This window comes from Gymnoscopelus microlampas (genome assembly GCF_963454915.1).
Source record: "Gymnoscopelus microlampas genome assembly, chromosome: 9".
Taxonomy (NCBI): Eukaryota; Metazoa; Chordata; class Actinopteri; order Myctophiformes; family Myctophidae; genus Gymnoscopelus; species Gymnoscopelus microlampas.
This window is the reverse complement of record NC_139946.1, coordinates 37,221,604-37,246,676: the sequence shown is the minus strand read 5'-3', so window position 1 is coordinate 37,246,676 and position 25,073 is coordinate 37,221,604. Positions and strand designations below refer to the sequence as shown.

General features: G+C 44.0%; 2 protein-coding genes across 9 annotated transcripts in view; both read right to left on the bottom strand.

Moving 5' to 3' along the window:
* osbpl9 (oxysterol binding protein-like 9) overlaps positions 1-558 on the bottom strand; it is a 46,492-nt gene extending 45,934 nt beyond the window's left edge. For all 5 annotated transcript variants that reach the window (XM_084065676.1, XM_084065677.1, XM_084065678.1 and 2 more), the window contains exon 1: positions 443-558. In XM_084065676.1, the coding sequence (XP_083921802.1) occupies positions 443-553 (111 nt within the window). In that variant the 5' untranslated portion in view covers positions 554-558. The remainder of the gene's footprint in view (positions 1-442) is intronic.
* Positions 559-4,434: 3,876 nt separating this feature from the next.
* abl2 (c-abl oncogene 2, non-receptor tyrosine kinase) overlaps positions 4,435-25,073 on the bottom strand; it is a 32,898-nt gene continuing 12,259 nt past the window's right edge. Inside the window, exons 1-11 of one of the 4 annotated variants that reach the window (XM_084067679.1) lie at positions 20,670-20,819; positions 19,667-19,828; positions 14,875-15,170; positions 14,173-14,445; positions 13,819-13,903; positions 13,440-13,617; positions 13,133-13,317; positions 12,882-13,034; positions 12,452-12,541; positions 12,070-12,252; positions 4,436-9,827 (exon numbers count right to left, since the gene is read on the bottom strand). In XM_084067679.1, the coding sequence (XP_083923805.1) occupies positions 8,014-9,827; positions 12,070-12,252; positions 12,452-12,541; positions 12,882-13,034; positions 13,133-13,317; positions 13,440-13,617; positions 13,819-13,903; positions 14,173-14,445; positions 14,875-15,170; positions 19,667-19,828; positions 20,670-20,760 (3,510 nt within the window). In that variant the 5' untranslated portion in view covers positions 20,761-20,819 and the 3' untranslated portion in view covers positions 4,436-8,013. Of the gene's footprint in view, positions 9,828-12,069; positions 12,253-12,451; positions 12,542-12,881; positions 13,035-13,132; positions 13,318-13,439; positions 13,618-13,818; positions 13,904-14,172; positions 14,446-14,874; positions 15,171-19,666; positions 19,832-20,669; positions 20,827-25,073 lie in introns of those variants that run through there. The other 3 variants (XM_084067678.1, XM_084067676.1, XM_084067677.1) reach the window with 3 other exon arrangements.

Below are 25,073 nucleotides of genomic sequence, written 5' to 3'. Positions count from 1 at the left end.
TTCATTGGCCAGTTGTCATTCAAGCACGACTACGATTGGTCAACGGGTTCATCCGTCAGGAACAACGTCCGCCTCTTTGTGCCAGTTCAGAAGAATAACAGAAGACTCGCCCCAAAACACCCTCGCCCCGGGGGCTAATTGTTAATCATTAAGCTCAGAGAAAGCTTTCCCCACAACAACAATGCTGGGGTTTAAGTGGTTGACCTCAGTAAAACTATGCCTAACCCTAAACTTACTCCTAACCTTAACCTCAGTAAAAACGAATACAAGCGGTGCGCGAAAATAAATGGGGGCGACTGTGTTTTGGGGCGAGTCTTCCGGTTACCGTTCAAGAATCCTAACTCTTGACAAACACTAGGCCCACACGGATTGTAGGTCGACGAGCCGCTGGCAACTTCCACGCTCGCTTTCCTTCGACTGTCAACGACAGCGTTGCACCCACCGTGTAGTATGACAGCAGGCCGGCGTTGTAGTCCAGCACAAACCAGCGGTACTGCCACCCTTTCATGACGTTAGTCCACTTGCTCAGCGGCCCCTCCATGATGGACGCCATCTTTACACTAGGAGGATACCAGTGGGGAGGAGTCGGATATGGACGACCGTCACGTGGTGGCTGTTGCTGATCAAGCGGATAACACTGATTGGTGGACAGTCTGGACACCATAGTGGACTGTCACTGTACAGCAGTGGTTCTCAAACTTTTTCATGTCAAGGACCCCCAAATTGACACTTATTGGGCCGCGGACCCCCATTTGAAAAGATAAGCCAGGGACCCCCATAAGAGAAGATTTTTACGGCTCTAGCAGTGATTCTCAACCATTTTAATTTCAAGGACCCCCAGTTTGACATGCATTAGGGCTACAGACCCCCATTTAATGGCATTTCTATCTCTGGGACCCCAATTCATATTGTAAAATCAATGTTAATTTAACTCTGAGAGTGTACAAATGGAACCAAATGGACCCGTTAGTCGTTAGTGTTCTGTTCTTTAAGTCATGGTGCAAAAATAGCACTGATGATTTGGCTCAGCTGTGAATCTATATATTATTGATATGGCTTTGGTCATATATTATATATTATAAGAGACAAAACATCCACATCCCATACCTCCCATATATTCAATATATATCTAAATCTAGGACACAATATAATTGTGTCTTAGATTTTTGTATTATCATTTGAGCTAATTTTGTATACTTTTTTATTTAGTTTTGTTAGAATGAGATGAATAAGGCTTCTTGTGGGAAATGGTCATTTTCTTTATATTCATTGCAAAACATACAGTGTGTCTTGTAGAGAATCTACAGGGACATATACTTCCATATTGTTCATATTTATTTCCTGTGAATTCCTGTAGACTTTACCAATTAAATTGTAAATACATTGTAAATGAATTATGGCATTAAAGACGTGAGTTTGTAAAACCAGCAATAATTGTAATCCAGAGACACCCTTTAATATAGCTAGTAGTATTACAGTTACAAAGACTTTTTTGGAAACAGTTACAGTAAGATAATGATTGATATCATTTATCAACATTCCATGTTTTGCACATACATTTGCATAGATTTGCATACCTGGTCTGTAGGTTAAAACACAAGAGTCATTAAAAGCCACATAGTCCCCCTCGTTTTTTCCCTCTACACCAAGGGCCCTATATATCTTACGCGCCTTACCCATTATGACTAAAAAAACATTTAAAAAAAATCAAATAGCCGATCTACAAGCTCACAACGTGTCGATGAAGATCATCTATTTCACCTCCAGAGGGATATTTCCTACAAGCAGTTGGTGGGCGTTGGTGACCTGTGATGATGACTCTCTCTCTTTCTGTTCCTGGGCCTGTCTGCTTCTACTTTTTGTTTGGGGTACTTTTTGACAGTGCTGCCGCAGCTGGGTCTTTGTACGGGGCTGGTCAGCCATTTCCACAGCAATGGACAGTTCGGACAGAGCTGGTGTTTCTGGCAGGTGAAGAGGTTCCTGAATCACCTTACTGATGTTCTTAATCCACTTCTGTTTTGCATCAACACCAGACGTCTTAAATACAATCTTGTTGTGAGAGGTGGTCCTTCCTACCCACAGAGCAAACTTACCCGGATCCGTTGAAATGTGCTCTATCACCCCTAACAACTCTGATGTCAGTACTTTATTCTTGTACTGGTACTTGGTTCTGCCGTCAGAGTCTTTGATCTCCTTGCTAAAGACCAGTGAGTTCTCAAACAGGAACAGGTGGCGGTTGCGACCCTTCTGGAGGAAAGACTTGGGGTTCCACACCAGGAAACTGTCCTGAAGGATCAGGTCCCCCTGGACATCCAGGTTCTCATCAAAGCCCTTCAACATGGCGATGTTCATGGCATCATTCACTTTCTTATTAACATTCAGCATCACCTCCAGACCGTCCTTAATCTCTCCTCCTCCCTCTCCCTCCTCACAGCAAGATACAGATAACAACTCCTTCAGCAGTAGCTCGTACATGGCGATTCTCTGTACAGGCTTGATGAGGTAGGAGTCAATAGAATTAGCCAGGCCCAGACCACGTTTCTGCCGGATGTCATCAAAGTAGTTTCCAGCATGTTGCAGTATTAGCTGAGTGGAGTCAGGTTTGTTCTTACAGTAGTTTACATACATGTGGAATTTATCATACCATGTGACAAAACAGTGTCCCACATTCTCTGGTAACTCACAATTGACCAACTCATTCTGGAAAATATCACGGTGGAAGTTGCAGATATCCTGGACGTTACCAAAGATGATGTGTTCCTTGTTGAGGATGCCAACAGGTATCTCCTCCACGGCATTGGTATATAGGTAAATGTCCAGGCATTCACGCAGGTCTCTGACATAGGCTTTCTCTGTCTGTACCAGCTCAGTCATGATGAGCTTCATCTTCCGAGCTGACTTCCTCTTCTCCTCGTTGACCTTGTGATCATGGTCACGCAGCTTGACCTTCTGTTGGTCTGTCAGAGGCTGCTGGCCGGGATAATGGTGTTCTTTGACCAGTTGGCTTTTTGACCTACGTTTTTGGCGCAGCAACATTGCCTTGTGAAGGACATGTCCAAGTTGGTGGAACTCCTCCATGTCTAACTTGAACAGTTCCTCCACATGTCTAAACCCCTGTGCAGGTAGTGGCTCCTGGCTGTGTTGGACAAAGTCTCTAGACATCAGCTGGACACGTGGCTTCTCCATCATCATCATCATAATCATTAATAAACTGTGGATGTGAACTGCCTTCTGTATGAAATATTCATCAACAAACAAAAAAAACATCACTGCCAGTTACCTAGTGTAACCAATGGCGATATACTGATGACATCAGGGATCTCCATATATGGGCAGGAAATTGATGACATCAGGGATCTCCATATATGGGCATGAAATTGATGACATCAGGGATATCCATATATGGGCATGAAATTAATGACATCAGGGATCTCCATATATGGGCATAAAGGGACACAGACATACAGATACCAAGATCTCCATTTATGGGCATAAAAGGGACACAGACGGGTACAACGGGTACCCTGACAACGGGTACAACAGGTATTGTATAATCGGGTGGGGCATGCATTCCCAACTTGCATCGTTCTGTAGGCCGGTCACCGGTCTAGTTGTATTAAATCAACGTAACTAAAAGCGAACACCTAGCTAACATAAGTTTATATACTGTAAGTCACATCAAGGCAAGCAGGCGACTTAGTTTGCTAACCACTTTAGCCCTACTTTAATCGAATCTTTCCTGTATGCCTTGGATCATGACGCAACTCCCCATATAGGCCACACCAATTTTCCACCATTTAGAATTTTCTTCAAAACACGCTTTTTGCTCCTCCTACAGATTTTGTCCAAATCTCACAAAAAATGGCACACATGATCTCTGGACCCATGTGATAAAAACACATCACACAGAAGTTTGATAGTCCATACCGTTCGGCTCACACCTATTAGGTCACACCCCCAATCCCACTGATTTATGTCTATATATTATGGAGATCTCTGCATCTGCCAGTCCTTGTCACTTTAATGCCCATATATGGAGATCTCTGTATCTGTCAGTCCTTGTCACTTTTATGCCCATATATGGAGATCTCTGATGTCTGATCTCTAAAACTCATTTGTTGTCATCAGACATCAGATAAATGAGCCCTCCCATGTGTAAAACTATAATAAATAAAAAATAAACTATTAACCTAATTATTTACACTGTAGTACAGTTCAATGAATATGTGTTTAAAGTCAGTCCCTCATACAATCTAACAAAACTGTTGGCAAGTGGGCAAAGAATGTTTTTTTTAACAACTTTATTTGTTAACATCTTTATTTATTTACATTAAGTTTAACACTGATAGGGAGAACTTCACAGTAATATATCATATGTGAGCTTTAAATAAAAAAAACACACAAAATAGATATTTTTACAATAAAAAAGTTAATATGTTAACATCTCTGCCATTTTCATCCCTGTTTAGATTCACATATTTTGTGGGGTGTGTGTGTGTGTGTGTGTGTGTGTGTGTGTGTGTGTGTGTGTGTGTGTGTGTGTGTGCGTGTGCGCGCGCTCTCATTGCACTTGTACAAATGAAGAAGTGGCCTTTGGTATAATGTGTACAAATATGTTCTCCAGCACTGTTCTGACCAAATAGGAGAGACAGACTCAGAGAGACTCTGAATCAAAGAGAAAGAAAAAATAAACATATTTTAAATACAGGCAGCATAAATAAAGGGAACACCCAAGACTGACCATAAGAATGAGCAGAAAATGGACAGAAACTGATTTTAAGTTTGTGGTGAGCTCGCTCAAATATTAAAAGAGCATGGTTTGGCTTCAGATAACAAATCTAAGTTGAAAACAAAACATTGGCACCAAATCTATTACCTGACAACATATGACTTGATTGGATGTCTGCAGCATTTATGTACCACTTCTTAAACCAAGCACATCTATCTATCCAATAAGTCCAAATTGTAAACAAGTATAGTGCTGGAACTTGATTCAACATATACCTTCACCAACTGACCAGTTTACTAAGCAGATGCACATTTTATGATGGAGATGGAGTTGATTTTGGGGAAACCCGTTTCAAATGATGCACTTAAAGAACCAAAAGTTATTATGCAGGCAAAGAGGCCAAATTAGTACTAGGAAATCATGAAGCATATGACAGACAACAAACGTTAGTGGCAGATCTTTTTAATTGATCAGATTATGTGACTACAGAGCAGCTTGGGGTTAGTGCACCAGAGACTCATATTTGTGTCATTTTTTGGAGAGGCAACACTAAATGTTGCCACTGTACAAACAGAATCTTACGGCCACAAATAAATTATCAAATAAAAAGGAGACAAATTGCACTTTTTTTCAAGTTTGAGACCAAATAAAGACCTCCCAATCATAGAAATGCATGACGTAGTTATCACATTATCAATCTCATGGCAAGCATTAGTCATCTGAAAGATTCCAACACATAAGGTAATGCTGTAATATTACATTGCCATAACTCCATAAATTATTGTCTTAATAGTGCACTGTACATAAATGATTTTTTCACAAAAAAGGCACCATGAATCGTCACTATGTATCTAGTAGAGGAAGGGGGGAAAAAGAAAGAAAAGATAATGGCATATTTTGTTATTTGAACCTCACAGTGAAAAGGAATGCCAGTTTGTTTCATAACATCCTGTTTGGCAGAAGTAGGACATTTCACTGACCAGAGGCACACATGCTGAATGAAGTGAATCTTATGGCCAATATAGTAGTAATATTGGGATGCAATGTGTTAATGGACAATTGTGTCCGACATCTTTTGTTTTATTCTCAGTGTACATTTAAATTTGAGCCAGGAAATAACACAACAAAAACGTAAACCTTATTGTGGACCTATTGACATGGAAGCTTTGCACTGTATGTGTAGGCACGGTGCAACATTATGTTGGTAAAATCGTTGTCTATTTTCACATGACCCAAGATAATCAGAAAACAGCAGATGCTTCAGTACTCCATGTACAGATTAATGCGACCAAAATATTAACCATGGGCAAACAAATGCAACAGGACAAAATGGCACCTTCGTTCTTATGTGAGGAGAATTCCAGACTCTTGCAGAAGAAGAACATTCTCGCTGGTTCAAAACTTAAAAGCAGAATAATACATTCATAAAGCAGATAACCAGATGGGTTTGGGATGGGCCTCAGCCTTGCAATACATCTCTTCAGTCAAAACATTGCACTGAACAAATGTGTGACCACACATAAAACTCTTGTTTCCTGGATATGAAATAAATCAAATATTTACATAACTTTTTTTTCTCCAAAATAGGACTGTGCTTTTAATTAAAAAATAATAATTTAAAATTCAAGTTCATACATAAAGACATTCTAAAAAGCATTTGTTTTTCTTTTAACCAAATATTGTACAAATCACTCATGTGCTGAAGACATACTGCAGTTTTGTTGAGAGACTGGTTATTGTACTATGCGTAGGCTGATGTGTTTTTGCAAGAGCGTTTCTGCATTGAATAAGCTGAGGCACTTAAGCCTGATTTATACTTCTTCGTAGGATGGAGTATAAATTAAGCATAAGGCCACGACATGGCTCAAGGGAATCCAGCAATGTCCATACTTGGAAGGACACTTGTAGAAATACGGTCCCAATTCACCTCTTCATGCGCTACCATGTGCTCTCTCTCTCCTCACTCTCTTCTACTTTCCAATAAACAAGATAGAAACTTATTGTGCAACGAAACCAGGACATAAATATTGAAATGCTTTGGGGATTAACCATTTCTTCCCCATTATTGTGGCACTGTTACAGTGAGAACTGTTAGTCAAGTCAAACCAGAACAAAGATAAATGTTGTGAATATTATACTATTTACCACACTCTTCAACTAGTAGGGGTGGGAAGGATTTTTGATTGTGATTTGACTTAAGCAATACATTTGATGAGCATGCATTTGGTATTGTTGAAAGGCAACATTTTCTCATTTGAACCTACTTATACACATAAGAAAAATGCTCAATGGATTTCTTCAAATTACCACATTTTCCATTGTCTCTCATCCTGTAGACATGTAGGAATGTCAGCCAGAAAAAAATAATTTCAGCAGAGAAGCTCAGAGCCCAAGATTTTAAACCAGGTATTAACCAGGCACCATTAGGTCAAAGGGTACCAATATAGGCCGTTTTTGGTAACTCCTTGATTAAGATTTAAACATTCTTTTCCTACAGAAACAATGGCAGTAAATGTAAATTGCAATCTATCAAATTGAGTTACTTCAACATCAACAGCCATCAAGAATATTATGTGTTGAATCCTGTACCTGCTGAATCCCACCCCTGTACTAGCTTTGAAAAATATGCATTCAGTCATTTTGTTCCCCAAACACTCACCAAAATACTGTAGTGTAAAACAAGATACTTTCACTGGATGATCCCCATAGTTGCATGCAGCATTTCAATTGATCTGTCAGGGAAACTGGCACCTAGAATGTTCAATGAAGATGGAAAGAACCACCATTAATCTTGCTCAGTGTATGACAGACTAACTGACACGAACAGTATGAGCTTATTCTTTAACTACTCTCCTGGCTGACTACACACAGCTGATGCACTCCACATTCAGGCAACAAAAACGGCCTTTTCATTGCAGACCAGTTGGAGACTGTGTGTGTGTGTGTGTGTGTGTGTGTGTGTGTGTGTGTGTGTGTAGTGTATGTATGTGATTGCGTGTGCGGCAGAACATTTCATGGCATGATTTGAACCACATTTAGTTTGGTATAAACAACACTTTATATGTACAGGTCAGAGCAACAGTATCGTCCACACTGGCATAATTATGAAACAGTCCTCTGTAAACAATAAAACGTTTAGCAATTTGTAGTGATTTCTCTGAGGTACGTTTGAGATTCCTCTCATTTTGTCCCCCAAAAAGCTGTCTTTCCAACCAGGATCATAAAAAAAGGGAAGTGGTCCGTCAGGTAGTGTGAGGGGATTAGAGTTGGTCTCGTCTCAGTGGCTACCTCTGCACCACATCACTAATCTCCTTGATACAACTGTGCAGGTTGTCCAAAGCAGGGCTGGGCCCCAGACTGCTCGACCCCCCGCCTCCAGACGAGGAGGCCCTCAGTTCCTGCAGGTTGAGCTCCAGTTTCCCCACAGCCTCCCGGAAGGCAAACTTGTTCCTCATCTGAGGGATGCAGTCCACATAGCCTGAGCAGTAGTCTAGCAGCTGGTGACCGGCATCCAGCACCTGGCTGCTGGAGGTGCATTCCGAGCTGGCATGGAGGGCGCTGCTCAGGCACTCGGCGCACTCCAGCAGGGCCTCGCGGCTCACCCGCTCCGGGGCCACCCTCTCCGCTTGCTGCCTGGTCCGCCGCAGGGCCACCTTGGAACCAGCGGAGGGTGCTGGGTGCGAAGCCGTGGCATTGGGGGTCGCACCGTTAGCCAGTTTGGTAGGAGTTGTGTTGTTGTTTGTGGTGGAAGAGGACGAAGGTGCGGGAGGCACTTGCGGTGGCGGCACGGACGGTCTACCTGACCCTCCTCCTGATGTTCGCCCCGACCTATGACCCTTCAATGTGTCTCCGTTTACCTCCACAGGTACTCCTCCTATCTGTTCCTCCCCGTCGCCACTGTAGGAGTGCTGGAGGCTGCGCAGGGTGGGAGGGGGAGGGGGAGCGCATTTAGGTTTGACCAACCGTGGCCGGTCTCGGTCCGCTTGGTGCTCGGAGAGCAGTTTGAAGCGGTTGCCCTGAGAGTCTACCCCCACCAGGTGCACGTCGGCTGGGCTATGCTTCAGCGTCGGTGAGATCAGCACCGGGACCTTGTGATTGTGCGGCGGGGCACCCGCAGCAACCGGCGCCCCCAAACCCGTTTTAGAGGGCGAGGACCACCCCTGATGCCTGTCTTGCCCCGCCCCACTCTCCTCTCGCCCCTCCCTGACCCGAGACAGGCCGTCAGATTCCCCCGACTCGCCTCCCACCCCTGGCGCCCTAACCCCACCCGCCGTGCCGCGGGGTAGCAGCTTGGCTTTGGGCCGCTCCCTGATTTGTGCCGTCCCCTCGTCCATCCTCCTGAGCAGGGCCTCAGAGGGCCGTGCTGCGCCGTTCTCCGGCTGGGAGGTGGTGGAGGCAGTCCTCTCCAGAGGGGGCTTCGTACCGCGGTTCCTGGGTAAAGTCAGAGCCATGCGCTCCAGGTCAGGCAGCCCAGCTGACATGGAGGAGGTAGAATTAGACCTGGGGAAAGGCTTGGGCCCTCCGACCATACTACTGCCATCGTCCGAACAGGTCGACTTCCCCGTCCGTAGTCCAAGGGTCTTTTTGATGAGTCTAGGGGTGAAGAAGCCAGCCAGGCCACCCCAACTACTGCTGCTTCCCACCTGGGAACCAGGGCCCCCACCAGGCTTCTGTCCGAAAGTGGCCCCACAGCAGCGAGACTGGGCCTGGGCGGGCTCCCCAAGGGAGTGGGAGGGAGAAGGGGAGAAGCCCCCGAGGGTGTCTGTCGGAGAGAGGGGAGGAGCACTAAAGGCAGCCGTGGGCTCATATTTCTTATGAGGCTGGGTCTCCATCTCCCGGAAGGAGCTGCTCCTCTTGGGGGGCGTGGGGAGATTCTGCTGTAGCTGCGAAGACGGAGAAGAGGAGGAAGAAGACGATGAGGATTTCTTCTTCATGAAGGAGCTGAAGAAGCCTGTTTTTCGGTCCCGGGTAAACGTGCCCGTGTCCTGCACGTCCTCCAGAAGATTGCTGGGGGATTTATCTCGCGGCTGCTGTTTTCGCGGCAGGGCTGGTGAGCTGCCCGTTCGACCGTCTCCTCCCAGCAGAGTAGACGCCAGACCTAGAACAAGATGGTAAGAGTTGGTTGAAGGTTGCGTTGTTCCAAAATGGGGAAATGCGGTTTACGACAGGGTATCAAATACACAGTATATGCAAACAATAAAAAAAAGACAATAAATTGCATTAACGTGCAGAAAAAGGGGGGCACATCTGTAAGATGTTTTGTGTAATCAAGGTAAATTTCAGTCTGCTAGATTCAGACAGAGGTAGCTTAAACCTTTGGCCTGAAGCAGATAGTTCTCTCTCCACAAAGGGTGACAAGGGCAGTCGACTTTGCTCAAATATCTATGTAGACATCAAATGAAAGGCAAGACCAAGATAGATTAAATATAGCAATATATCCATCTTCACTCGTTATCCTTCTTAATATCCAGCTAGAAATATGCTGCACATGCTACTGTATATGCCCCTGGGATCTTTCAGGCTTTCAATCATTCGCTTTATATATGCGATTATGCATTAACATCATTCACCCTGTCAGGCAAAAGTCTAAGTAACGGAAACAGAAAAAGATATTTCCATTCTCCCACTAAAAGACATTACTTCCCTCCTAGGGGACTTGTGAGGAGAGGAGGAAAAACATTTCAGGAGAGGATATGGAAATCTTTTGAGAGTGCGCCAGATGAACAAACTGAAGCCAATATGATGGACTTTCATCTTAAGCTCATGCAAGATGGGATGATTAATACACCCCAGGGAGCAGATTCATAATAGATAGATACCACTACCAGGATGAGTAAACATGGCAAACAAAAAAGAATCCATTCTCTCACAACATGGGATATTGCACAAAATGAAGTGTGTTATTACCATGCTAAGCTAGTATTGATAAGCTCAGGAATAGTGTGTTTTAATAATTTCCACTGACAGCATTTTATTGGGAGGCTAAACGTTTATGTTTTGGGTTTTGTTTTAGAACACTCAAATCAAATTCCACCAACCGAACAGGGTGGAAATAAAATAAACTTAAATGATGCAGGCTCTGCTTTAACATTTCCCTTCCTCATTTTTTCCAACGTAATCTTGTCTGATTTACATCAGTGTCTATGGAAAACGAACAAGGAGCCCGTTTTGGGAATGGCACTGGCTCCTGACTCCTTTAATGGTGCTTAGGACTTTAGGAAAGTTTCTGTATTACAGCATGTTGACTCAATGAACCAAAAAAAGTGTGTGGGGGGGGCGTGATGGGGTGGGGGTGTGTGTAAATGTTTGTTGTTTTTGTAAAAAATATATATATATATATATTAAAAAAAAGGAAAGAATTCAAAAGAAAAGAAAGTAAGTAAGTTTAAACTCTATATTCCAACAGTAAATATTGCTATGGAGTGTTCATTCAGTAACAGGCGTCTCCCCATCTTTCCAGTTCTTATGCAAACAGAAAGTAAACTTTCAGGCTGGGATACCAATTTTATCCAATCAGGAGGGAAAACAAAGATCATTTATCAGCTTCAGTTTTATAGTTTTCCAGGTCCAATCTTGTCTAACCAATGTTTTTCACTTACAATTTCACTTGCTGATCATATTTCCTGTATAAATTCTCTCTCCTGATTGGATAAAATTGCTTTCCCGACCTGAACATTTATTTTCAGAGCTGGAGAGACGGGGAGACCCCATCATATCATGTAAACAAAAAAGAACAAACTTTATTCATATAAAATAAATAACTAAACCACAGAGCAAGTGTGAATTAGCATACCAGTAGGTTAATTTTTAAAACTGTAGATATGAAAAAGCTCTTCATTCATCACCTTTATTCAAATCACAGACAATCACATATTTAATTGGAATGGTTTTCACAGTTTTATTGGAAAATTTCACACTGGAATCTGACCCTGCTTTAGTAGTATTTAGCTATGGTTGGACACAGCAACTTACATTTACTGTTATGTATTGTAAGGCCTGATTCATAGATGCGTGCCGGAAATAGCCGATCTACAAGCTTGTACAGTAGATCCAGCTTGTAGAATTTCCAATGCCGCAACATGATGCGCGACCATGTGTAAATCAGGTATAACTGTGCTGGTAATGCTGTGTCAGTGAAGTGACAGCATGAACTGGCTCATTCTAGATGTACAGTAGTCAATGCCAGTGAGCAGCTGGGACAGGTGGTCAGTCTGCCAGGTCGATGACTGCCATTCTCTTGAGGCGGTGAGCCTTGCGCCGCCGCAGTGGACCGCCCGCTGAATGTGCCTGGTCCGATGTACCTGCAGGAGGATGACTGGTTGTACCGTTGCTGGCTGTACCTGAGTGACTGTGTGTGCCGTGATCCGTCCGTCCGTCCAGACCACCCTCGATGTTCTCTTTGTTTTCTGTGTGCTTGCGGAGTGTGCGGCACTTAGAGGGCAGCAGGGGCGTGTCATGACCGAAGGAGTGCAATGGCCCCCCATGACCTGTAGAGGCAGTCTTGCACAGCTCCTCAGCTACCTCTGCAATGGTTGAAGGGGAGGAGAGTTCAAAACCCAACCCAACTTAACTACTTAACATAACATAGATAGCAACGGACATTCATTTTATTTACATTGTAATAACTTAGGTTTCATCACCAATTGCCAATAAACTAATCAAAGCTAAATCTTGAATCCTTATCTTATACAATCAGAGTTCCTGAGTGTCATGTTATCGTACCTTCAGAGATACTGGAGTCATGGAACATGGTCTCGAAGGCTTGGTGGGTCTCAGCAAATGAAGGCCGGTCCAATGGGCTCCACTGCCAGCCTGGTGAACACACATACATTATAGGAAATTACTTTCACAGCACACATGGGTCACTGTACGAAGACTTCACATACAAGTCTTATAGGAACAACGTTAATTTTATTCAATTATCTTAAAATCTTGTGTACAGGATGAAGTGTAGGAACACTAATCTTGTTCTTCCTTTGCAAAAAAAGGAAGGGATGCAGCATCCAATATTTGATGAATTTCCCATGTAATGGAAACTCAGACAAAGCTTACGAAACACATATGAGAGAAGCCTTTGGACGGGATTCAAATCAATGCACTCAGTCTAATTCCTTTGCAACCATTTGGTCAGGTAGGTATGGCGACTACTTACATGCCCTCATGAGTTCGTAGACCTTAGGGGGACATCCCTCGGGCTGCTCCATGCGGTAGCCTTTCTCCAGCAGGTCATAGACTTGAGACAGGTCGATGCCCGGGTACGGTGACATCCCATAGGTAGCAATCTCCCATAGTAGCACCCCGAACGCTGCAGGGAAGAGGATTAAGAACATTAAAAAGTTACGGATAACATCATTATCAGTGAGTAGTGTGTGCGTGTTGTGTATGTGGGTTTTCGTTTCTTACCCCAGACATCAGACTTAATGGAGAAGGTGTTGTACGCCAGGCTCTCAGGTGCGGTCCATTTGATGGGGAACTTGGCGCCGGCGTGGGCCGTGTAGGTGTCTCCAGTCATCAGCCTGCTCAGGCCAAAGTCTGCTACCTTCACCACGTGGTTCTCCCCAACTAAACAGTTCCTCGCTGCCAGGTCCCTGAGAGAGGAACAGAGATTTCAAAACGCACTCGTTCACATCAGAATTAAGTTACCTAGTTCCTCAGCCTGAAGTTAATCAAACTCCAGCAGGGACAACAACAAATGAACGCTGGCCCATACCTGTGAATGAAGTTCTTCTTCTCCAAGTACTCCATGGCGGAGGAGATCTGCGTGGCCATGTAGAGCAGCACCACAGCATTCACTTCTTCCCTGTCACACTCTCTTAAGTAGTCCAGCAGGTTCCCGTGGGGCATATACTCTGTCACTATGTAAAAAGGAGGCTCTAAGGTACACACACCTGGGGAGAGGGAAGTGGTTAAACAGAAGTCAGAAAACAACCGCCAACTGCTGGATTAGAATGAAGGGGCTATGCTAATGACTCTAGAACAAGCCGAGGTACCTAAAACAAGCGTACGAAGCCTTGGGTGGCATAACGCCTCATACTATAATGGTAAAATAAAACCTAGGCTCCCAAGTGAGTTTGCTTCCGAGTACTGACCTAGTAGTTGAACCAGGTTTGGATGTTTCACCTCCTTCATAACCGCTGCCTCCTTCAAGAACTCTTCTACCTCCATGGTGTCTTCCTGTCATAGGAAAATAAAATACATCAAATTATTAGTTCATATGAATTTAGATTAACCTAGACATGCAGTTGCAGAATTCAGCCAGTAGGTGGTGATGTGTAACCACCATTGAAGCTTTCCCCAGTCAGTCACAGCTGAAAAGGCTGCAACCATGCAGAAACCTCACTTCCAATTGGTGATACTGTAAATGGGACAGAAGTGCGATTGCTCTCACAAGCGCCAAAGACCATTTAAAATCCACATCCAAGCTACGGGAGGCGCCTGCTAACCTTGAGTGTTTTCACAGCTACGGTGAGGTTGTACTTTTTCCACACGCCCACATACACCTCGCCATACTGGCCCCCGCCCAGCTTGTGCTTCATGGTGATGTCGGTGCGCTCCATCTCCCACTTGTCATGGATGGGTGACACGCCGTAGACCGTGGGCTTGTTGCACTTGGGCGCCGGGTAGTGCAGCGTGGTCACCAGGCCGTCAGCCACGGTCGAGTGGTGGTGAACCAGCTCGGCCAGGGTGGCAAACCGGCTCTCAGCCGTCACATACACCTGGAAGGAGACAGGGGAGAAGAAAGGATGAGGGATGCAATCGGGTAAAGCCATGTTAATTCACCTATAACGATAATCCTAATCCATAAAAGCAAGACTAAACCTAAATAAATTCAATTAAATTCAATCCACTGAGTGGATTTGACAAACAAAAACCTCAGACTGAATTAAAACAAGAGGAAAAAAGGGTGAGTCTTTAAATGTAATTTCAAATTGTCAATGGTGGGACAGGTAAAGTACGATGGAAGATAAGTTTATATAAAAAAAAACACCTTGCGCAAAAATAGCATTAGGATGCAATATGTAGTGAGCTTGTAGATCTGCTATTTCTACATTTTCAACTATAATGCCCAAAATAGAGACACCCCTTTGAAAGTGGCTAACTCCTTAAACCAGCGCACCAAAACACCGGCTCCTCCCAGCGCCTACCTTTCCATCAGAGGATGTGTTGATCCGGTAGTGGTACACGCGGCCTTCGTAGCGCAATGAGATGGACAGTTGCCCCGGGCTGCTCTCACTCTCCCGCACCAGGAAGCTGCCGTTGATGAGGGATGAGAGCAGGTACTCGGCGGCGCTGCGTGACACAGGCCCGTGGTACCAGCTGTGCTTCTCCAGGCTGTTAACGGGCGTGATGTAGTTGGAGGGCACCCAGCCCTGACCGTTCTTAGAGCGCACCTCGCTCCACTCGCCATTCTGGTTGTAGCCCAGCACGCGCAGCTTCTCACCTGGTCGACGTGAGAGGGAAAAACAGACGCTTGTTAGGTGATGCTTGTTCGTGTGATGTGAAGGTCAAATTCCTTTGTGCTGCAACAGTAAAGCACAACCATGAACCTTTAACCTTGCTCCCATCAGGCGGACACAATCGTGCCATGAAATGTCCAACGAGCCATTTGATGAATAGCTTCTTTCCAAGTGTTTATACGCATACTTAACAGTTCTATATGGTCTACTCTGCAGACACTTAATAGTTTTATATTTAGTTTATCATACCGTTTGTTTGCATTTTATGTTTAGATACTGTACGTGTGTTTTACACTGTACATGTTTTGTTGAGCTACAGACTTTTTATTTCAAATTAAAGTGACCACAGATGGAAGATAAACTTCCCTCTGTCTGTCCAGTGATTTGACGAGCCGTCGCTGGGCTTGATGTTATTAAGAGCATTGATCCTTGATAAGAAGGACCCAGTCCCCTTAGAGCAAATATATGCTAATGTTGTGTACCGTAAGGGAATTATTTCAAGTACAAGTATAATTCAAGTACTGTAGTAAGTAGTCTTGGGTGGCCCATAGGGCAGGAGCCTATTTCCTGTGTCTGTAGCGTGAGGTGGCTTGATCCCCCAGCCATGATGTAGTACACCCCCTGGACATGAAGCTAGTATGTCGCAGGGAATCAGGGATATTTGTAAGTAACACAAAACAAAAACTTTCATCCAGCAACAGATGCCATCTTATATCTCCTTTCAACTGGGTTGTCCAAAACCACAGATCCAAATCAAGCAGGTGTAGATGATAGCATCGTCAGCTTATAGCCATGGTTACAACACATCCATAACAGATAACACATCAGATTCACAAGAGGACAAGAGAGACATAATGTGCCTCCCACTGAAACTCCATCAAAAGCAGTGGAACAATGACAGGGCAGGGCATGCAGCATATCTCTCTGTCATAGAGGGCTTGGCCAACTAGGCATGTAGGGACTCGGCCTGTTGGTTGCGTGTTGACGTCAAGTGTTGGAGAGGCAAGAGGGAGCGGCAGGCTGGAAGGACGGTGTGGTAACGTGCTGAAGGGGAGATAAATATGACTTTTAAGTCTCTACAAATGGCAGCTGCAATTGCTAAATATTTAAGCACTGCTGTACCCTTTAATTATTTTTTGGGGTATTTATTACTATTAGTTTTAATTGCTTTCAATAGAAATTCTATTTGCTATTATCATTATTGTCATGATTTTGATCAATTATTATCACCATCATCACTTTACTAGTCCATATCCTGCCATAGCATGGGAGGAATGAGATACTGTATGGGATGGAGAGATAGGAATGGAAGGAAGGGAAGGATGGAGGGCACTGGCAGGCAGCAGTGACAGCAAGTTGAGCTGGCAGACAGCAGATGGACAGGGTCGCCCAGGGATGGGCACAGGAAGCCCCAGTCTAACAAGTCATACTATCACACTCCTCCTCAGCTCTGCCTTTTCTTTTCTTCCTGTCTGCTTTCATCTCCTCCACTCGCCTCCTCTCAAGGCCCCTACAGACTCAAATCTCAGAAGCATTTCTTCTTTAAATCTGCCCCCCCCCCCCCACCCCGCAAAGACTAATTGGTGGTGGCATATTAAAACACAGCTTCTATTCTACTTCCGGAGGCCCAAATGAGAGCTGTGTTTTTTTTTCTTCGTGAGGCCATCCATCACCAAGCAACATCATCATAATCCCTGTTAAGATATGCCCGCCAGGCATGTGAAGAGGAATACCTATATGGGTTGCGTAATGCACCATTAAGTGTTAAGGAATGTGAGAGAGCAAACAGTGCAGTACTCATTTCACTAGCAGAGATCTGCTCTGCTTAGTGACAGAACCACCACCACCTCCCAGAGGACATAACTGACCGGTTAACCAGTGATGCCAGTTCCTGTTATGACTGCAACTATCAATTATTTTCTTTTTCCATTAATTAAATAATTGACAAGCATGTTTTTTGGAGACTTTTAAAACAACTTGATGCAAAATAACCTCTAATTGATTTTTTAAAATAAACTGTTAGTTGTAGTAGTTTTTAATCTTTTTAACACAACAGTGTCACACGGAAATGGGGAAATAGCCAGTCTACATTGTAGGTCTGCAATGTTCGCTTTTTTGGAAATGCTTGGAACTTTCGATAATAACTTTAAATTAATTGTTTTAGTTTTTTCCGATTAGTTCAATTTAATGTTGCACCCCTAGTTCAAGATACAGTCATAGCCTAATCCTACATTAGACAGAGGATGAAGCCGAGACCAGCCCTCCTACCCACTAGTCTCCTCTGTGTCTGTCTGCAATGTCTGTGGAAGTGGAAACAGTGACTGAGTGCCCGCACAGCCTCACAGTGGGAGCCATGTGTGCAGTTAACCCAGGGTTCTAGCCTGGCCTGACTCTGGTCTGGTTGGACTGGGCGTGGAGAGGAGACAGTGATTAGCCCCAGACACAAGCCTGCTAAGTCCCGTTCTGTGTGATCGACCCTCAGGCCCTGCTGCCTTCATCCACCTGTTATTATTCCAGTCGATTACATATTAACACAGCCGTTAAGACGAGGCATGCCATGGGGAAAGATGGAAAGAGAGAGAGTGAGAAAAGAGAGAACAATCTAATAATGGCACGGCTTCCCTTTGCAATCTGTAGCTGTAGATGGATAAAGAAAGTTACAAGGTGTGCAGTTCAGTGGAGTGCATATCTCTGCCAGAGAATCTTGTGTCAACAATATGATGTCAGATTGACGATGTCCAAATATGGACTTCCACATGTTTCCATATTTGTTCAAGACTGATCTGTGATTTGGTGAATCACAGGTTAGAAATTTACTAAAATGTGAAAAATATTCTTATGTGGTTTGCGACAGACACAGATACATTTGGGGGACATACATACAGTACATACATTCATACGGGATGTATGCGGGTGTGTGAGAGAGACATGCAAGCCCACATGAATGCATACAGGCCAAAATCTCAAATTCATGTTATGAGTCAGGGTCTAAACATCACTTCCATCCCAGGCAGCTGTTGTGTTAAGTATTAAAATGACGGACAATTAACACACTCTGCTATGTCCAACAACATATTGGCTATGGAGACCAGCCCGGCTGTCTGTGGATAATATTATTAAGATATTTTAAGCTCATTACTCAGGGGTCGGCTTGGTTGACGGGCTAACTGCTGCCGGGGCAAGAGAGACAGCGGAGGCTTAGACGGGGGAGAGAGAGACACATGGAGGGGATTAACAGATAAATTAACTAGGAGATATGGTAAACTGATGGTTATCTTCCTAAAGGTCCTAACACACTGGGAGCGTTTATTTTGTGAGATCAATTATCCTTAATTCAATACGCTGTTTGAGTCATGAGTACATCCAAACAGAATGCAAATATTACGTGGTGATAAAACAACGTAATTTGTTTCCCGAAACGAGGTAGATTTTTCACCACAAATAAAAGCATCAACATGCATGAATGAGAAATCAACTATATGAATAGTTTAATGCAAAATATTCGCGATACCTTTTCAGAGTATTCATCATGGTGTGTAAAGACCTTAAGGGTTGTGATAACCTCCCTTCCCCCAGTGCAGACCGAGGGGTTGCAATTCTAAAGTCTATTTCAAATGTTCCAAATTGTTTAAACTTTTTCATCATGATGGTGTGGAAACCTCATCTTGACTTGTTCAAAAGGCAGCTTGTTTCAAAATTGCCATGGTCTATAACCAAAAAAGTATAAAATAGGTGATTAAAACCAGGAAAAGATGATGCGTATGCCATATCACAATATCCAAAATCCCAGATGATATATCTAGTCTCATATGACAATCTATTGATATATTGCCCAGCCCTGTGTAAGTGAGAGTGTGTGTGAGAGTGTGAGAGTGTGTGTGAGTGAGTGAGTGAGTGAGTGAGAGACCCTGAGACTGGAGGAGTGAAAGCTAATGCTGCTGTTGTCAGAGGGTGAAATTACCACGCATGGGCAACCTCTACTGATACCCAGCATTCCTCTGGCATACCTCAGCTTCTACTCATTCCGTCATATGAATTCTCTAGGAGTGAATGGCATGCCAATCATTTGCCTGGCATGGAAATCCTTGCTGATGACTCTGGTGTTTCAGTGTTGCTATGTTAAAGGGCCTCTCTCTTTGTTGTTGTAACTGTAAATACCAGTGACATTGCTCATCCAGGTGAGATTTCTACAGGAATAAATTAATCATCAATATTGAGATCATCAATAGAGTATCATCTCTCAGTGAAACCAGTACACAATCTCCTCACGTGTGTCTTTCAGGCCTAGTTTCATCACAATTATGCATTCATACTGTGTCATTTGGTAGCTAGCTCACTGCAAGTACTGACATGCTGCTAGAAGACTCTTGCAGATTTGACGTCAAGGCTCGGAATCTATTGCTTCTCTTTCCTTTTCATCTTTGAGATGTCAGGAAAAGGTTCAAGAGTTCCCTTAACTCATTCATTATTTAGCCCATACCTTTGGTGATGCTGAGCGTGTTGTCTCCGCTGGCCACAAAGTCATAAAGTGCAACAAAGAGGTTGGGGTCGCTCTCGGCAGCCCCCAGCAGGTTCTCCTTGGAGCTCCAGCGCACCGCCTCCGTCAGTGCCGCAGAGTCCAGGCCAAACGGCCGGTGGAGAGCTTCTGGAGAGACGGGGGAGGAGGATGGAGAGAGAGACAGAGAGATAGAGAGAGCGGGAGAGACGAGAGGAAAAACACTGTGAAATAGATGATTATGTATATTCACACTGCGAACAAATCTAACCTTGGAAAACGGTGAACATAAAGGTGTGCTAGGAGGAGCACACTTGCAGATGTACATGCATAAAAACAGCCAATGTACAGTGAAACACACTAATACTGGGAGCAAAAAATTAATGCAGATTTGTGCATTCCCGGTTCTCAACTTAAATAAAGAATTTCTCTGCGCAAAATAGAGCTGCCAGTGCTGATTATACACAAGCTGGCCAGATCACTGTCAGTTCATGATAAGTCTAAAGAATGAAAAACCAGCTGTGTTCCAGGCAGCAGGGTGGCAGAGTAATGAAAGACAGTTAACCCATTCAATCCCAGAACGCATCTACAAATGTCTTCTAAATCCTAAGTTTTCTGAAAAAACGTATGTTGCTATATCAATGGTTCTCAGACTTTTTCATGTCAAGGACCCCCAAACTTTCTTTCAAAAATAGCAGATCTACAAGCTCATAGCACGGCACTCGGTGCCGCGCCATGAACTTGTATATCTGCTAATTTTGAATAGCCCAAAGTATAACATAATGGTTATAGCAACAAAAAAAAATCTAAAATGACACAGTATGCGTTCCTGGATTGAATGGGTTAAGAAGGAAAGAGAAAGTCATGTAACCAAAGAAAGAAAGAAAGAAAGAGTAAGTCATTGTAATCAAAAAGCAGCAGATTCAGATAGCAGATGCTGTAAATGTCCGAACCCGTGGAGCATCCCGTGGTCTGCGTGTCTGTCTACCTGTCAGTGTGGACTCAGTGCAAGGCTGGCTGGTCAGGGTCGCCCATTCTTCCTCATAGCTGCTGTTTGCCCGCAGGCACTTCAAACGCATTCCTCGTATGTGTTCTAAGAGTTGGCCCGGTGTCTAGCCTGAACAGGTAAAAACTGATCTGGAAGGGTTGATCTGCACTTAAATATAAGGAGAGCAGGACCGAGGAGGAGCCAATGACATGTGATACCAAAGATACTCTTTCTCACAGAATGCCTCAATTTCCATGGAAATTCACGCACATACAGTATACCGTACATACGTGGACACGCACGCATACATACAGACAAGCGCGCGCGCGCACACACGCACACACACACACACAAAATACACAACAGCTGCTAGTAAACTCCACCGCATGCCTCGACAGCTGCTGAGTGAGTGAGACAGAGGGCAGTTGAAATACAAGGATAACACAGTATAGTGTGCAGTACAATAGTGTTTAAACCAATTATTCACTTTCCTGAGAAATATGCAATTATTACTAATATTACTACAACGGAGGACAAAAATAAGTGCTGCATGTGCTCACAAAACTACAGAAAATAAGAAAAGCTTCTGGGATAAACACATAATTATGAAAAGTAAGGTGGCTGGCTTGCTATAGTCCAACTGATTTGCCCAAAAAATTACCAAGCTTTTCAAAGGTGAGGGCTTAGTTGTTTTTTTAAGACCACTACAAGGCACACAACTGCCATCTCTCCTACCTTCTCAACATCAGTGTTTTGTACAGTAAGTAAATACCTTTAAAAGGGAGGGATTTTAACATTAGATTAACTTAACTTTTGTGCCACTGTCCACTGTTAGCCTACACCACGTGGCAGCAGTATGCCAGGGCCAATACAGCTGCCCAACCAGCAACCACCATCTGAGCTCTTCTGGGTTATAGTGTGTTAACTTACCCCTGACACTACAACATAAAGACTTATATATACACCATCATGCAGAATATTGTCGCTGCTTGGTGGAAACCTATGTCCAAAAGAGTTACTTTTCAAGGAATGGAAAAAAGAACCTGAGTTCCAGTGGATCCATTGTAGCAGTTATTGTTTAGTCACAAGCTTGTTAACTATTTTCATTGCTTAGAAGTATTTATAAAACCGACTGACTTGACCACTTTCAACATGGTGTCCCTATTTGGGCCATGTCAAAGGCACAAAATGTCAAAGAATTCCAAATTTCTCAAATATACATAAAATAGCAGATCTATAATCTCACAAGTCGCGATGCGACACATTGTGAGCGAAGCCATTTTTGCTACTTTTGCACAATACTGTCATGCGAAGAAATTATAAAAAGATGAAATATGGAGATACAAGGCTTCTGCCCGACAGTGATTAACCCTTTAAGACCTGAGGCGATGTTTAAAAATGTTTTCTAAATCCTACGTTTTTTGAAAAAAAAAACAGAAAAATATTTTTTCAAGATTTTTCAAAAAATAGCAGATCTACAAGCTCATAGCTTGTATATCTGCTATTTTTGAATAGCCAAAGAAATCTTAAAGTGACACAGACGCGTTCCAGGTCTTAATGGGTTAAATGCAACACTATCCTCAAGAGGCAATTGAGCAAGACTTTCATTATTTGTGCAACAGTAAGGCGGCTACAGCCATGACTGATGCAGGTTCAACTACACACCTATAGATCTGACTTTGGTTCTCCCTTACCTTTGTTCTGGACCAACTTGCATTGCAACGCGGCCGTGGCCGTGACCTGACTCAACCACAGCTCCCAGTACATCTTCTGCTCTGGTGTGTGGTCCGGTACCGTCACAGTAATCCACTTGGCCCTGTCTGGACCACAGAGTCTCAGTCCCTTTAGAACGCCCTGTCACTACGCAGCGACTGACCAACCTCCAAATGCTAAAAACTATGACCATGAGCTTACATTTTCTGTCAGAATAAGCCCCCACCGCCCTACCAAAAACCCCCAAACCCTGACTGGTATTCTAAACTTTCCAACGGGATGAATACCAGTATGGTCAGAGACACGGAGGGAGTCAGAAAGAAACCCAGACCCCCCAGACGAAGTACTCTGCCCACGCGGGCTCCCTGAATTAGAGCGTCTACACCTCTTGAGGCTCCAGCGGAGCCTCCGGCTCAGTAGGAGTCTGTCGGGAGGCCCCTGAGGTCTGGTCTACCGGCGCTCACTACTGCCTTTGATGTGGCCTGGAGGAGTGAGGATTTCCAAGGTTCATCTGGGGAGAACATAGAGCCATGACCGCTGCTCTCTGTGGTTGGACGCACTGTGAGGCATATCCAAAAAAACGTGGTGGTAGGAGGCCGGTGGGAGAAAGGACGGCTTGCAAAGGGGATGGGGGAATACTGGAGTTTGGGGGCAGGGCCGCGTGTATGGTATGGAGGAAAGATGAGATGAATCTGCTGTGTGGGTCCTCCAGGAGTGTGTGAGGCGTAGTCCAGTCCTGTGGTCTGCAGCAGATGGCACGTCTCTCTCCTCGGGGGGAGAGATCCTATTGACCCATGCTTAGCTTGGAGGAGTGTGTGTGTGTGTGTGTGTGTGTGTGTGTGTGTGTGTGTGTGTGTGTGTGTGTGTGTGTGTGTGTGTGTGTGTGTGTGTGTGTGTGTGTGTGTGTGTGTGTGTGCTGTGCGTGTCTGCAACTGTTCTAGGACAATGTTTCCCGATATCCTATAGCAGTCTTCCCTGGTATGTTTCATGATACGTCATTCTAATGAATGTAACCTATGTGTGTGGGGGTGTGTGTGTGTGTATGAATGGGTTTTTTTCTATGCAGGCTAGGACAATGTTTATCAAAATAGCCGTGTTCCCTGGAATGTTTAATCACACCGGAATGTTTCACATTTAGTTTTCGTTTCATTATTACGCTTGAGTATTGAAGGCTCTGCCAAAACGCGGCTGCATGCTTCCCATCAATCCTGTGCCTACTGCCTATGTAAATAAAAAAAGTACCGTAAAGACATCTCTGTGAGTGCTGGCATCTTTCATTTCCATGTATCCCATATTTACTCTCAAGTCTCGATTCCAGTGAAACATGAATACCGAAAATAACATTTAGCTGTATAAATGAAATCACGTATAAATCCTAAATGGAATTCCGACTGCTAAAAATACATGGATAAATAAATCAATAAATGCTGTTCCGATTGCTTGGCAAAGATCAATGCTTTAAGCGCTGAGAGTTTTGACTGAGGCAGCAGTTGGTGTGCGTGGTGCAAGGCGTGTGTCCGCCTGTGTCCCTGCGTGTGTGTGTGTGTGTGTGTGTGTGTGTGTGTGTGTGTGTGTCTGTCAGTCTGCTGTGAAGCACAGCACATGTGCGTTCTGAGGAGACTGTTGCCTTTGTGTAGGAGTGGAGAGCTGATGGCGTTTGTGAATCTGAGTGCCCCCCCCCGCACCCCTCCCCCACTACAGCCCCCAAGACAGCTGGGACAGAGGTGACCCTGGTCCTGAAAGATGGGACACACACGTATACACGCATGCATGCATGCTGTACACATATCGCCATAGTGATACTGAATCTCCTTGGCTTCAATAGGGGACCCCTGCTTCTTCTTGCAGCTGTTTGTGTGTGCAGTGCACACACGCGTGTGTGTGTGTGTACACTCATGCCCGTGTCTGTGTATATGGCCTTCCCTACACATGCCCACTTGTACCAGAATATTAACAACAACATCACTTACACGCCCTAATCAGAAACAATACAGACCATATCTGAAGCCCCTGGACAGGGGGAATTATTTTTAGCTGCTGGGTGAACAAAACAAAGCAGCGTGAACATCCAGAAATAACCCAGCAGGAGAGAACAGTGGAGAGCAGAGTGATGGTGTGTGTGCGGAGATAGGCGGCTGTCCGCCCTTAGGAAGCCCCTAACAATGAGCTGAGACAATGTCACGGATGAGACCCACATCCACAACAAGGTATTACACAACCCTATAGGACGGAGCCGTTCCTGTGGAGGCCAGGGGACAGTGGAAGGCAGAAGGAAGATAGCTGACAGAAGGCATGGAGACGAGATGGACCTGCGTTCCTCTACATCAGAGTCGTTAAAGTTTTGAAATATTCATTAGCTTTAGTTTTTATTTCGTTTTTCAGTTTGGCGTTTGATTACAGTTTAGTTTTAGTTAGTTTTATAAGTGCAAATTCTGCAAAATTTGTTTTATTTTTTAGTCTTACATTTTTCAGCTGAGGAAACACCTTATTTATAGAAGCTGAAAAGGGTAGGATGAAAGAATGCATGACATCAGATATGATGGTGGAATAACTAAAACCAAGATGATTTTACTTTTGCATTGATTTTGTTTTGCATTGCTTATGCTTTAGTTAGGGTTAGGGTAATATTTCTTTCCCTTTTAGATTTAGTTAACTATAATAACCCTGCTCTACATCTATGAAAGTAGTAAT